The following is a 13995-nucleotide window of genomic DNA, read 5'->3' on the forward strand; positions in this document are numbered from 1 at the left end:
AAATGTGAAAATGGTGGGAAAGGATCTGGGAAGCTTTGCCATTTCCAAAAATCCCTTTGAATCAGCATGCTAATTTTGGAGAGAATGAAACACAAAAGGAAATATACCATGTAGTATTATTTTTTGCTGCACAGTCACAAAGGAACTGAAATCAAATGTATGCAACAATAAAAAAAAAAGTAGCTTGCTTTTCAAATAAGTGTGTTTACTTACTAAAACACAGAAAACTGGGGGCTTTGTACTTACCCAACACATATTCTCTCTCCTCCTCTCCCCATGGTCAGTCACAACCTGCAGGTGGGATTGAGTCTTATCAGCCAAGAGACTTCCCTGAGGCACCTGGGCTTCTGGGATATGTAGTTCAGCCTCCCCCCCCCCCCACTCAGTGCAACACATGAGGAGTTTCTGTATCACTGGTCGTATTGGAGAATAGTATTTGTTTGGAGGCACCCACTGAAATACAGTGTTAGATTTTATGGGTTGCCTATAATACACATTTATTGAAGGAGACACTAAATAGATTTCTGAATTAAGTATTCTGAGGCATTTGAACAGCATTCGTGGCGGAAAGCCTTTTCCAGTTATTGTTTGACATTTTGTGAGGTGATTGATTGGCTTTAGCAAAGGGCTTTAGGTCAGGGTGACACAAGACACATTTTCACAGCATTCCACATAACGGCTGGTGCTGTCAAGGATGTCCTACAGTATACTTAAGGAGCCTCTTCAGTTAAAACAAATGACACTTGAAGCATCCTGATTAAAGCAAAAGACACTTTGTGCATCTACACAACAGGGCTAAAGACTGCTTCCTCTTAAGGAAGGTTTACAGAGTCCTCTGTCTTCATCTGTTTATGTGACTTCAATTAACCTGTTAGACCCAGGACCTGGTTATTTTTACTGCAGTTGCCAAAGAAAACTCTATAATAGAAAGAAATAGCTGTTCAAAAAGCAAAGGAATATATTTCATACCTAGGAATAAGATGGTCTCACCTGTAAAAGCCAAATAATTCTGCCCATAAACAGTAGAAAAGACATTTTATTTGGGGATTATAACATATGCGAATCCTTGGGGTTGGGTTTTTTTAACATTCTGGAGTTATTTATGCGAAGTAGCAGCAGTTCTCAGGTTTCCAGTTATTTGCAGAAAGTCCATGTGGCTTCAGTTGTGTGAGTATTTAGGTTGTCCAGATTTGCAATTTTGTAGAGCTGTGTAGATAGAATTAGCTCTTCCTTCAGTGCATTAGTCCTCTAGACATTAACTACGTTATTACTCACCGAACTAAACATATCTCATTGCCTTTGCCTTAAGAGATTATTTGACAAATCATATATTACTTCAAACCATGAAAAAAACCCAAAAAATTGGCTTTCCTTTTACTTTTCACTTTTTCCCAGAGATAGAGTTACAGATTAATTCTTAGAGAGTTAGTATGAAGATGCTTATTAAACCAGTGATCCTTCTCTACTCAATACTTGCCAAATTGCCTCGGTGTAAAAGCAGGGGAGGAGGGACAGGCATTTTAGAAAACAGCCTCCAGGGACTTTACAACTGAATTACTTTGATATGATTTGTTTCTGATGAACAAGTTACCAATAACTTATCACTTTCTTTTCCTCTAGGTGCTTTAAAAACACAGTCTATTAATCATTCTAGCAATTTAGGAGGTATTAAGTGCACTGATCTGAAATTCTCTTCCCTTCCTCCTATTAAAAACATTGGTCTGTTCTTGCCCTTTCCAGGCCCCGAGGCCTCACCTGTCCTTCATGAGTTCAGAAGATTTGCTGCCATTGACTCCAACAGTTCCATCACACTAGAGGGAGTTTTCACTAGCTCATGGATCCAGATACGCTCAGCTGATAAAGGGTTTATTTCCTTTAACCTGTTCCATCCCAGGCCTCCTGTATGACTTTTATCTTTTCTGACTATAGTCTCAGCTGACTAGTTTGGCTGGTGCTACCAGGGATGATCCTGCACATGGTACCTGTGACAGTGACTGGGGTAGCAGCTTCTCCAGTGAGGGTGTGCATTGTCTTCATGGTCAAACCATCCTGGTCATCTAATCTGCTCTTCTCTTTAACACAACCCCTCATTTATCAGTTCCATAATTTTTTATAATAGTTGATTCAGTGAGCAATCTCTAAGATGTATTCTAAAGTTCAGAAAAATTGAAGGAAATAAAAGAATAAAGTGATATGCTGATTTCTTCCAGTCTTGGAGGAGCTGACAGAACTTGTGTTGGTAACTTTTCCCTTACAGGTGGTATCATTATAAGTGATGCATAGGCACCCAAGATGGGAGTTATTTATTTATGTGGAATTCAGAATGTTTGATATTTCATGTGTGTCTTGAAGTTTGCAGAAACCGCACAACCAGAATGTATAATTTCTGATAAATGTTGGCCAAGTAGAAAGAATATTCAGGCAAGGTAACATAGCTTTTGTTTTCTTCCATTAGGACTGAAAAATGTCGCTGCCACTTAAGTGTCAGCATCCTGATGAAAAACACAGAGAAGATACTTCATACATCAGCACTGTAAAGCAGGAAGCAATGCCAGTGCTTTATAGTTACAGGAGTTTAGGAAGTAGCATTGTATTTTCAGCTCAGTCAGCAAAACTGTACTTAAATAGGATGGTTTTATTGAAACAGGCAAGAAGCAAGTTCCTGCCATTATCCCATTTTTCTAAAACCCTGACTGAGGTTTTAGAATAGCTTACAACACAATCCTCTAAAAGTCTATTCCCCAGTTGAAAGTAATGAGTAAAAAAATTAAGCATACTGTTTCTTAGTATCAAATACTGTTTGAATATGGGAAGCCTTCACTGTCAGTAATAACTGTTGTGCACAGCCCTGTCATTGCCATTCTTTCCTCATCATGACAAGAGGTGTAGTCAGCCTCAACAGAGGAAAAAAAGTTCAGACTTCTAAGAAAGAAAATTATTTGATCAGTCCTGGTGTTCTTAATCACCTTTATTCTACAAATGGCAGATGGTCAGTAAATAGCTTCATTTCCTAAAGCTCTGAATGCCCCTGTTTATTAAAGGATAAATGTATTATAAATCCTTCATTATCACTATGGTCACAAAGGTTACCTGGACATTTTCTGAAACCAAAATATCTTGTAGGGCTTTTATCAGAAAGCCTCTCACATCCTAGATGAATTTCTGACTAAATTCTATTCTGGAAATACCACTCTAGAGCAGCCAATAGCCCAACAGCTCAAGTTTTCACAAGTTCCCATTCCAATGCATTTACACTTACTAATAAATAAATTTCCAGCTATCTAAATTGAGCACGGATAATTAAAATATTTTGTCCTGGAGCAGTCACCAGCCTGACAGTTAAAACAGTGGTTCTCATGCTTCAAATTGATATGATTCAAATTCCTGATTGAGGACCATCACCCCACATAATCTGAATCTTCTTTAGTCCAAATCAGTATTCTAAATTTATAGTATTTTTCTGTACAATTGAAGATTGCTACTGAGTTATTCCACTTTTCCTTTCAAAATCCCTTCCTGTGAAATGTTTTTTAACTCTCGTTGAATTGTCAACTTGTTTACAGTTTTTATAGAATGGTGTCCTACCTGGAAAAATATTACAACTGAAGCCTCAAGTTGCTGAGACTGCGACGTAGTTACTGCCTAGATCATTAAGTGTTATATTCTGAGCAATTTTATACACAGATACAGCAAAATACATAAGAAATACAGTTACAGACCAGCATACATTTCAGTAATGTTTTGACTCAGCTCAAATGTTTTGAATTATTTACGTATTGTTCTAGCTGACTATTTTAAAAAGCAAGTATTGTTCATACTAATGTTAAATTCCTATCATAAGCAAAAACCTCATCAGTTCCAAGTTTCCCCCCCCAAAACAAGCTCAGTCTTACCACTCTCACATAGAAACTTCAAAACCAGAAAAGATTGGAAAAGATTTTGAAAAACTTAAACTCTTATCCTCTAGGAACATTAGCATGTGCAAATGGCTTCTAATACTTAGTTAATTTTTTTAGTTGTGATAGAAACACGTATTATATATATGTATATATAGCAAAACCAGACTGCAAGATGAGCAGAAAGACCATTGCTGTCAACTGATGAACGTACACTGGCAAATCATTTCAAGCATTCCTTTCCCATGGTTCGACATAATCCAAGCCAAGATGTGCAAAGATTTCTTCCTCACTTCCAGCTTTGAGAAAGATCCTCTGTGAAAAAAAATTAAGAAGAAAGTCAATAAGGGTGTTAGAAAGAATTTTCAATTGATGTTTTTTCGCTGTTGAAAAGGAGTTAATTTTTGACAGTTCTACCCGTTGTATCCTCTATAGAAAACACTGTCTTCATCAATGTGCCTACCCTGAAATGCAAATGCAAGTTAAAAAAGAATTTTAATGCTGCTTGATGTTTTCACTTCTCATAACTAGCTTACAACTTTGTTTTGATTTATTTTTTCAAGACCCTATGCCCCTCAGATCCTACTTACATTTTCTTTCCATGAGGGTCAATAGCAGGACTTCCTTCATAAAATCATAAATGTGCTTAAATTAATATAGTAATGTTCTCTATAAGTGCATTCAAGCTGATTTGATGGTGACATTAATTGTACCTAGCCAAGCATTAAAAGCATCAATTAAAAGCCAAGCTTTTTTTTCTTTACACACCCTCCTGCTGAATGTTTTAACAGTAAAATGAAGTTTTTTCATACCTGCACTTCTGAAAATACAGGAGATTATTTTTACACAGGAATACTCACAAGCCTACCTCCCCTGCAATGCCTGATACAATAAAGTACATAGCCTTACGCACTCCTTTCATCACTAAAGTCCAATAATAATTTTAAAATCTGCTAAGCTAGGTGAATATTAAAACAATGATACCTCACAATTTAGAGGAGTTTGGAAGCTAGAAAGAATAGTTAATATTTCAGCAATTCCCTAATCATTTGAAGTCTAAATCAGTGTTCAGCTCTGAACAATCAAACTCCAGTGTTGTGAAAACTTCAAGGTTAAGTTTCTAGATTTATTTTCTACTGTGAAAGAGGACATGCTGTGTAGAGAACCCACTGATAAATTCCTTAGAAGTTGACTACCACAATGCTTAGGAACACGTGTACCAACACCTCTGCTCTCTCAGCTGCCGAGCAATTCCTCCAGGAGGGCTGTGCTGTCCAGCACACTCATGGGAATGGGTCAGGAAGAGGAGTCCATAACTTGATCAGAGTAGACCCATGGATGGTGGAGCAACATCTGGCACCAGAGATTCACAACCGAGAACTGACTGATTAAAGTTGTCTCTTCAGTAGCAAAGATTGCTTACAAAGCATAGACAAATAATATTCCTTTTTTTCCTAGGAAGTTCAAATGTCAGATTCTGGAATAAAAGGAACCTACAAACAACATTGAACAGGGGAAATACTGTACTTTTTCACATAGACAGGAGAAGAAAAAATGGTAGAAAATAAAAATTGAACAGAATAAAAAAAAGGGAAAGAAGACATCAACAACTGCCCATTGGATAACAATACTGGGGATATTTTGTTCCTCAAGTATCTCCTGGGATGACAGGATCTTAGGGATTTTTTTGTTCTTTCTTTTGTTCTTTTTTTTTTCTTTTAGTATTACTAAGAAAAAGAGGGCAATCCATACACCTACATTACTGCAAAAAAACCCAAAAAAAGAATAAAAGTTAAAACAAGAAAAAAAAATTTTACACTTGTAGACAGATGTTACAGACACACTTTAATAGAAGCTCTTCATATCTCTGGAACCCCAAATTGCATTCCATTTCTTTTGTTCTGTCACTTTATGTTTTCCTGGAAGCTAAACTCATTTCATTTGCTTGACAGGGAAAATTTCTAATACAAAGTATTTGATGCTGAATACCATTCTCAGTAGCTACAAGCAATGTTTCTAAATGAATCTCTAGCTGATATCTGCCAACTGCTTTAGCAATGTAAGTGTTATTAATGTAATCATAACCTATGATTTTCCTTCTATGTCAGCCTATGCAGAGCTTACACAGTGATGCAAATTTGATTATTGCATTCACTACCATTCTTTCTTGCTTTTTTCTTTTTGCTCAAGAGAAGTAATGAACTGCTCACCTAGTTGTGATTTTATTTCATCTTCTTACTAATATTCTGCAGATCCAAAACATGCCCCATCAAAATCAATCAAATTTACAAAAAACAATGCTCTGGAGCTTCTGGTACCACTTTTCTCTTATCCCATTTAATCAATTCTGTCATTTCAATGGATGTAAATATTACATTTCTGGTTGCAAAAATGACCATTAACTACACCTAATGTAGAACAACTGCCATCCTAAAGTTTTCTTATATGAATTGCTACTTCTTATTTTTCATCTTGGCATTAATGATCAATAATACTTTTGGTGAATGGGAGGAGTGAAGAGTGAAGAGAGTGAAGAGAGTGAAGGCACAGAGCTAGCATAGCTTTATGATATCCTAACAATCATTGCCAAAATTCATGCATGTTATACTTCTACTGTCACTTGGTTTCATATCATATTTTATTATGATGAGTCCAGCAAAACAAAACCATTACTTAATAAAGCAGAATTCTAGTTTTAGTTATCTAAATCAGCATTAGCCAACAGCACAGCCTTCTTGAAAAGCACACAGTTAATTGTATTCCAAGCAGACTGATATCCTACTGCTTATTACCAAATTGCTTGGCAATAAGTGTGTTGTCCAACACCAAATTAAATAATCTATTACGCTTGAGTAATACTATGAATAACTCTTAGCCTGTCACTATAGCATTTCATTACTATCTACCCCATCTCAAGATGAACTTAGAAAATTAGTTTGAATACAAGTATCCAAAAATAAAAGTCAGTACTGCATATTGTCATTGACGAAATGCGATTTGATGGTTCTGAACCAGCAGAATCTGCTGCAGAGCAAAGTACTCCAGGTTTGTATGTGCATGTGAAATCCACTGTTCTGAGGATAAGACATGTGGGGGAAATTTGATTATTTCTTTATTTAAATCCTTATAATCCTTGGTATTAGGTGAAGAACAAGAATAAAGTATGAAGTTTCCTAATTAATTACTGGCATAACTCTGCTTTATAAACTATTTGAACCTTTGTTCTTGACTAAGTCACAGCCAAACTGTGCCCTTAAAGACCAAGTAATTTCCTTCCGTATCCCATTTTTCCTGCTCTTTTCAGAGCCATGACTTTATATGCTTTACAGCCGTAATTCAGAAAGAAGGCAGTCATACTCTAGCAGGTTTCATGATCTATTTGAAAACAATGACATTGTGTACGAGGCACATCCCTTCCTTTTGCAAAAGACCCTAAAAGACCATAATCATTAAGGTCTGCCTGGACTCCTTCTGACATACTATTACATGAAATAAATTGGGGAGGGGAGGAAGGGCACAGAGATTATTGCCAACAGTATCTTGTTAACAATTTACAAAATACTCTTTGATACAACTTTGCTTCTAGACAAGCACCTGGAACATCATTAACATACACATTTATTCTAACCTTTTCTTTGTGTCCAGGATTGTGTTGCATGCTTTAAAATGGCAAAATCTTACACAAGGTGTTTAGGGATTTTAAATTTAATTTTTGTCTTCTCTCACTGATTTTCATATTAACATGTGACACATATTCACAGCAGTTTAATTACCTTAATACTTCCTTTTCTTTTAAAAGTTATTAAAATGAAGATATAATGACAACATGATCATACCTAGCTTTGTAGTTCTGCCTGTACACTGAATGATAAATACCAAGCAGTCTAAACCCCCATCACTTTACATTTCAAATTATCACAGTGGCTATAAGCAAGACAATGATGAATGAACAACAGAAAAGAAGAGGACAGACTGTCATTTGCAAACTTGGAACTTAATTGTTCATTGTTCTTGGGCAGAGTCCATTCTAAAAATAAGTTTTATGGGTAAAGTCAGTTGTAGATGAATGATGATAGCAACAGGACTTGCTTAATCAGCCGTGGTAAAAGATACCACAATGTACCTTACATTTCTTACACATGTATTTGTCACTTTAGTGACATCTTCACAAGTCATCACTTATGCCAAGTCAATTGAAGATTTTTAATTAAAGATAATTGGGACAAATTAAGAGATGATGCTGCTTACATTCCTTGCAATAGCTTCTTTAGCTATGAAAGGCCATGGCATTCAGTGAAGCAGTGCACTATAACATCAGACCCACAACTGATAGAATATACCTCAATAGCTTATCAGACTAAATGTACAATGCTATTAAATTGGTCACACTCCTATTTCTCTGATCCCATTTGCTCAAATAGCATTTGTATCCTTGAAAAAATATAAGTAGCTATTAATTAAATTAATAAAAGAGGCTTACAGAAAGAACTGTGAAGGAAGAAACATAAGTAATCCATCATATAGCTTCCACATGATTGCCAGTGGGAATGTTCCTGTGTGTTTACCTGACCTGAGTGTTACCCCACCTGTTCTCTGCCCCCGGGCCAGTTCTCCAGTGCAAGTGTTGATGCACCACCATGGCACACAGGTTACATCAGCACTGTAGAAACTTTAGGAAGAAGCTGTGTTTACTAAATCAGCCTTTTATAATGTACACCTGACAATGTGGGTATACATTTCATTATTTTGTGTGATTTTTGGATAATTTTGACCTAAACTCCTGCATACCAAGCTGAAAATATTCAGCTTGTGAGATTGTCTGAGCATTGCCTCCAAAAAGTCTGTACAATCACATATACATAAAACAATGCACTGAAGTACTTTTGTTTTAACATTTCCTGCAATTCTTAGATTGACTGCAGCTATCTTTTGTACTCAATAGTCCTATTTTACTGAGTTCAGTGAAAGGTTCTGACAATAAATGGGTAGAGCATTAAATTAATTCTCATCTGTGAAAATGTTGAAATAACCATATACAGAAATAAAACCAACAAGTTAGAATAGGCTCAAACAACCAACACTTTTATGGGAGAATTTCTATGAGTGCTACAGCAACCATTGTTAACATATTTTTAAACAAGTAGCTGTAGTACATAAAACTGTTTATTGATATATGAATATTAAATGTAATATGTGACAATAGCCCCAAACACTTCTTCTAATACACAAAATACTGAGGAAAAAAGAAATAAAAAGACATTTGGAAGCTTGAACTAGTCACATTTTCATTTATTGTATGATCAGAATTGCAAGAAAGTTTTGGGGCTTGCACTACAAAATTCCTTAAAAACAGAAATGAGATCAGCCTGAAAGGAAAGAAAGAAAGACAGAAAGAAAGACAGAAAGAAAGACAGACAGAAAGAAAGAAAGAAAGAAAGAAAGAAAGAAAGAAAGAAAGAAAGAAAAGATGAGACCAGAAAGCAAAAAATATGTTGTTCTGTCAACTGTTCAAAGTTTGCAAAGCTAAATATACGTGGACACCCACATCGTGCTTTATACCTATATAATTTAATTTGCTTCCTATTTTTGAGAGTTAAAGGTTCCTGTAACTGACAGTACACAAATCCAGTGAGAAGAAAAGGAAGGTCTCAATGCAAAATTAAAGACATCCCAAAGGCTTTTCCATTTGACTACAGTGAGCTGTATGGATTTCTGGTGAACCTTAGCAAACAAGGCTTATGAAATCATACAAGTTCACTGCTGTTTTCCACTGGGAAGACTGAGCTGCCTCACAAGCCTGAATATCTCCATTAGCTCACAATAAAAAGTAAACTTGAAAACACAGAGGTCATAAAAAAGTCATCCTCTAGCAAGGAAAGCATAATTTTCAAAAAAAAACCTGAGTTCCAAAGGCAACCATTGAATGTGTTGAATGCAGATGTCTAAGAATCCTTGGATGTGACAAGTACAAGGACCACTGTCAAAGCACCTGAGTCAGGAAAGCCCAAGAGAAGACAAGACAGACAGGAAGAGCATATGTTTGTTTCAGCTACACACTTACATCTTCTCCCAGAAAGGTCAATCAGAAGAGAGGTAATCAGATTATACAGACTGATTGATGAAAAATTATCCAAATTCACTCCATGGCACAACTAATTGGACATTCTATTTATTGACAATTAAGTTATTGCAAATCCCAGAATAAACACTTTGAGTTGTATATATCCTTGATCCCCATCAAATTCAATTAGGTTTATCCTGGAATCATAAATATGTAGATGCTAGTAACATTTTCTAAAAATAAGTAAAAAAAAAAAAAAAGCAGGAGAGAAGGACAGAATGGAGGACATCAGTAATAGGTAGAAAAACACTAAAGCCAAACCAGGATGGAGGAGTTGTTGAATGATTGACTTGACATGACCTCCTAATGGTGCCTCCTATGCTAACAGTTCTTACAATACTGAACATGCTGATGAGCTTCTGCAGTTCAGCACTTTCATTTGGAGAACGAGTCCAACACACATAACAAGATAGGGAGGTAAAATTGAAGAAAGCAGTGAAGAGAAAATTTCAGTGGAATTTGAGTTCAGACATTTCTGAATTGATTTTTTCTCAGGTAGATGCAAACTCAGACTAAAATATCTAATATAACGACTCAGAACGCTTTACTCAAGCCAAGATTTACAGAACCACACAAATTTACTCCAACCACCAGCCAGTGAAAAAGCAAACAAGAGCACCTAGAATAGAGCAATAGTCTAGATAAACTTATTTGGGTCTTAGTTAAGACTTAGAGCAGATTGAAAAAAAGCATAACCTATTTTTGTTTTATCTGAATGGCTAAGTGGGTGAGTGGGTTTCTGAGAAGGTGCAGGCAGTGTCTGGCAAGTGACTCAGCAGAAGGAGCAGCTGTGAGGGAGGGAGAGGAAGGATGTTGCAAGCTTCAAGTGTTTCAATTGTTTCCTGTTCAAAAGTTGTTTACTTGCAAAAATATATTCCCACCTTCCTCATTATCAAAAGCTATCACTTTCTGGAGTGATTTTTTGCAGACCCAACTTGTTGATTAACTAGTGCAGCTAGTAGCTCTAAAAGGTATAAGCCACAAGGTCTGAGGGAACCTATGAGAAAATGCATAATAACTCTTCATAACAATAGCTAGGAACTGATTTCAAGGAAAATAAGCATTTTGCTGACATAATTATCATGTGGTTTTGTCTATATTTGAGTTTACTAACCTAAAGACAAGCATCATTACTTTTTTAATATTGATTTAATAGGTTATATGATTTATAATAATACAAGAAATGTGAGTGAAAGCTAGCCTGTCCCAAGCATATTTCTTTAATATCTTCCCTAAATACCTAGCTCCTGTTTTCTAGCTTTATCATGTGGAACTTGAGTCACTGAACAGCACCTTAAGCAGGAGAGTGGGCTGTGTTTTATATGCTATATGTCAAAAAGGAATACATATGGTAATAGAGAGAGATTTTTACTAAAATTACTAAGAGGAGCCCAGAGCCACCATCAACACTTAAAATTTTTTGACATTAGTATCAGAATTTGGTGATAACAATGTTAATCCATAGGGACTGATTCCATTTCTTTTTAACAGATAAAGGTGTATGTCCTCGATCTAGCCATAACCGGGCGCAGCCCATGCGCCAGGATTTATTTCCATCTGTCATTCAGATCTGTCATGTTGTGCCAGGCAGCCTTACCTTCAGCATCACAACCAGCTCCATTCCCTCTCTTCTGACCTGCCATGACAGAGGTGAAAGCAGGCTTTGCAAACACTGAGCAGGAAGCCAGCAATTTTCTCTTCCTTCTCTATGCTACTGTTAAGTTTACAAGAATGAATGTTGTACGTCTTTGGTGGAAAACATAAATCTGCTCTGAGCTTCAGCATAAAAAATGGCTTTGCAGTTTTACACCACTTACAGACCCAGAATTTTGTAAAGCAGCTGCAGAGAAGCGTTATGGAAGATCCATAAATTCCTGCATCACTGACTGATAGGAGCTTGAGTGCCTTCAATTGCCAATGAAAGTATGGGAAAACAACATAACACTGATCTGTAAAATAGTGGCTACTTCTCCGAAGTCTCCAGCTGACTCATCAGCTAGACAAACTGCTAACAAGAAACACTGTGCTCAGTAACTTTCACAGCAAGCAAAATGATTTTATTAAGAGGATGGGGAAGAAATAGAGGAAGAAAAAAAGGCTAAGTAAAGCAATTTCCATATAAAAATGTATACAATCCTGTCATTATGTTAGAGCTTTCAAATAATTGTACTCGATGATTGTCTTGCATAGTATGAACACTGCCAGAAAGTACCAGAGAAAAATGAAACTTCTTCATGGTCCTGATATTCATACTGCTATCCAGCCTGAGGGACAGCAGCTCATTCCATCAGTACTCAGTCAGACAACATTCTCAACGTGAAACATTGCTTGATGAAAAAAAACATTACAGAATCAAGGCCCAAGGAACTGTGTAGTAATTACCCATCAGTATTTAGCTTCATTAAGGTCAACACACATTCTTTATATTTTGTGGATAGTTATAACATCAGAGAATCTGTCTTCTAGTACTTTCCTAAGCAACAGGACTAACAACTTTCAGGTGCTTTTCCTTCTTTGCTTTTCCCAATCTTTTTCATTTGGGTTTTTTTTGGAGAGGTTCATTTTTAAGACTGGCCATTGGTGATTTTTGATTTTCTTGTAATTAGTCATTTTACTAAATAGTTAAGCTATGTATATTAATGCGACTATCAACAGTGCAAACAATTTTATTATAATTATAGAGCATAAATGCTGAAGTACTAATTGTGCTAGAAATATGAAGTATGTCAACAAATTCAATAATAATATTCCACAACACTGTGCAGACAGTGTGCATGTTTCATTTGACGGTATCATAACAGTTTTCAGTAGCAATAACCTGAAGTTTCTCTGACAATATATTATCTCTATATGTAATTTTCATGTTTAACTGGTATTTTCTGCAGTTATATTCACATCAGCCTGCCTGCCTTAAAATAAAAACTACTCTGTTCCTAATCCAGCTACAAATAAGTTGATAAATAAATCAGAGAGAAAAAATTTACTCTTTGAAATGACATTATAACAAACCATGATTGAAAAAGCAGTATTGCAAGCATTACCCATTGACTTCATACCCTCAGGCAAAATCATGTGTCATGGTACTGATGCAAAATAATGCAGTGGAATTTATTCTAATAATTCTGGGCATGAATAATTCTTGAAGGTAATAGAAGCCATAATCATGAATTCTCATTTCATTTTACCACTGGACATGTCCTGTGCTTTTAATCAGAAACACCAGACTGGAATGTTTCTCTTAAACTCATCTCTAGGTCTTGTTACAGGTTTATTGATATTAAATTCTGAACAGTAACAAGTAAATTAATCAAGTAAAATAGAATAATCAGGCTAATATTAGAATATTCTAGGCACTTACACAACTACTTCATAACATAGTGTAACGAAATATCTTCATGTTTTCTACATGCAATCTACTTACTCCAAGTAGTTTTGATGAAGGAGAAGGAAAAAGATCGGTGCTGAAGCACTGACAGTTTGAGAAATAAAATATTAAAAAACATTATCTGTTGACTTAACAGAACTTGCTAAAATACAGTTTGTAAACAAGACCATGTTGTGCATAAAATGGAATTATTTTCTGTTTAAAATGACAGATCTGTGGTTACTTTGTTGCAAAACACTACATCGTTATGCATCCAATCTCCCATTACAATTTTAAAAATTAAAAACATTCCACAGTAAATAAACAATAGAATACATTCCCATCCAGACTAAAATGTTTTCAGTTTGGGGCACACATAGTGAAAGGAAACTTGGAATTTCCTATCTGACAACCCAGGCAAAAATTTTAACATGTTAAGTAGCACACTGTTGCAAACAAAAACAGATCAAAAACTTACTGTCCCCTGCAGTTCTCTGACAATCTCTGTACTATCCCAAAGTAGTTGAAAATATTCCCAGGCATTGTTTCCTTTTTCACACATGAGCTATACTCATGTTTCATTTTAAGTCTATGCTATTTATAGCAGCTTTCTC

General features: G+C 35.8%; 1 protein-coding gene across 8 annotated transcripts in view; it reads right to left on the bottom strand.

The window, feature by feature from the left end:
- Positions 1-1016: 1016 nt before the first annotated feature.
- Positions 1017-13995, bottom strand: part of DNTT (DNA nucleotidylexotransferase) — a 164406-nt gene continuing 151427 nt past the window's right edge. For all 8 annotated transcript variants that reach the window (XM_048310461.1, XM_048310460.1, XM_048310459.1 and 5 more), the window contains one exon: positions 1017-4211. In XM_048310461.1, the coding sequence (XP_048166418.1) occupies positions 4125-4211 (87 nt within the window). In that variant the 3' untranslated portion in view covers positions 1017-4124. The remainder of the gene's footprint in view (positions 4212-13995) is intronic.

This window comes from Corvus hawaiiensis, chromosome 8, assembly GCF_020740725.1.
Source record: "Corvus hawaiiensis isolate bCorHaw1 chromosome 8, bCorHaw1.pri.cur, whole genome shotgun sequence".
NCBI classification, from domain to species: Eukaryota; Metazoa; Chordata; class Aves; order Passeriformes; family Corvidae; genus Corvus; species Corvus hawaiiensis.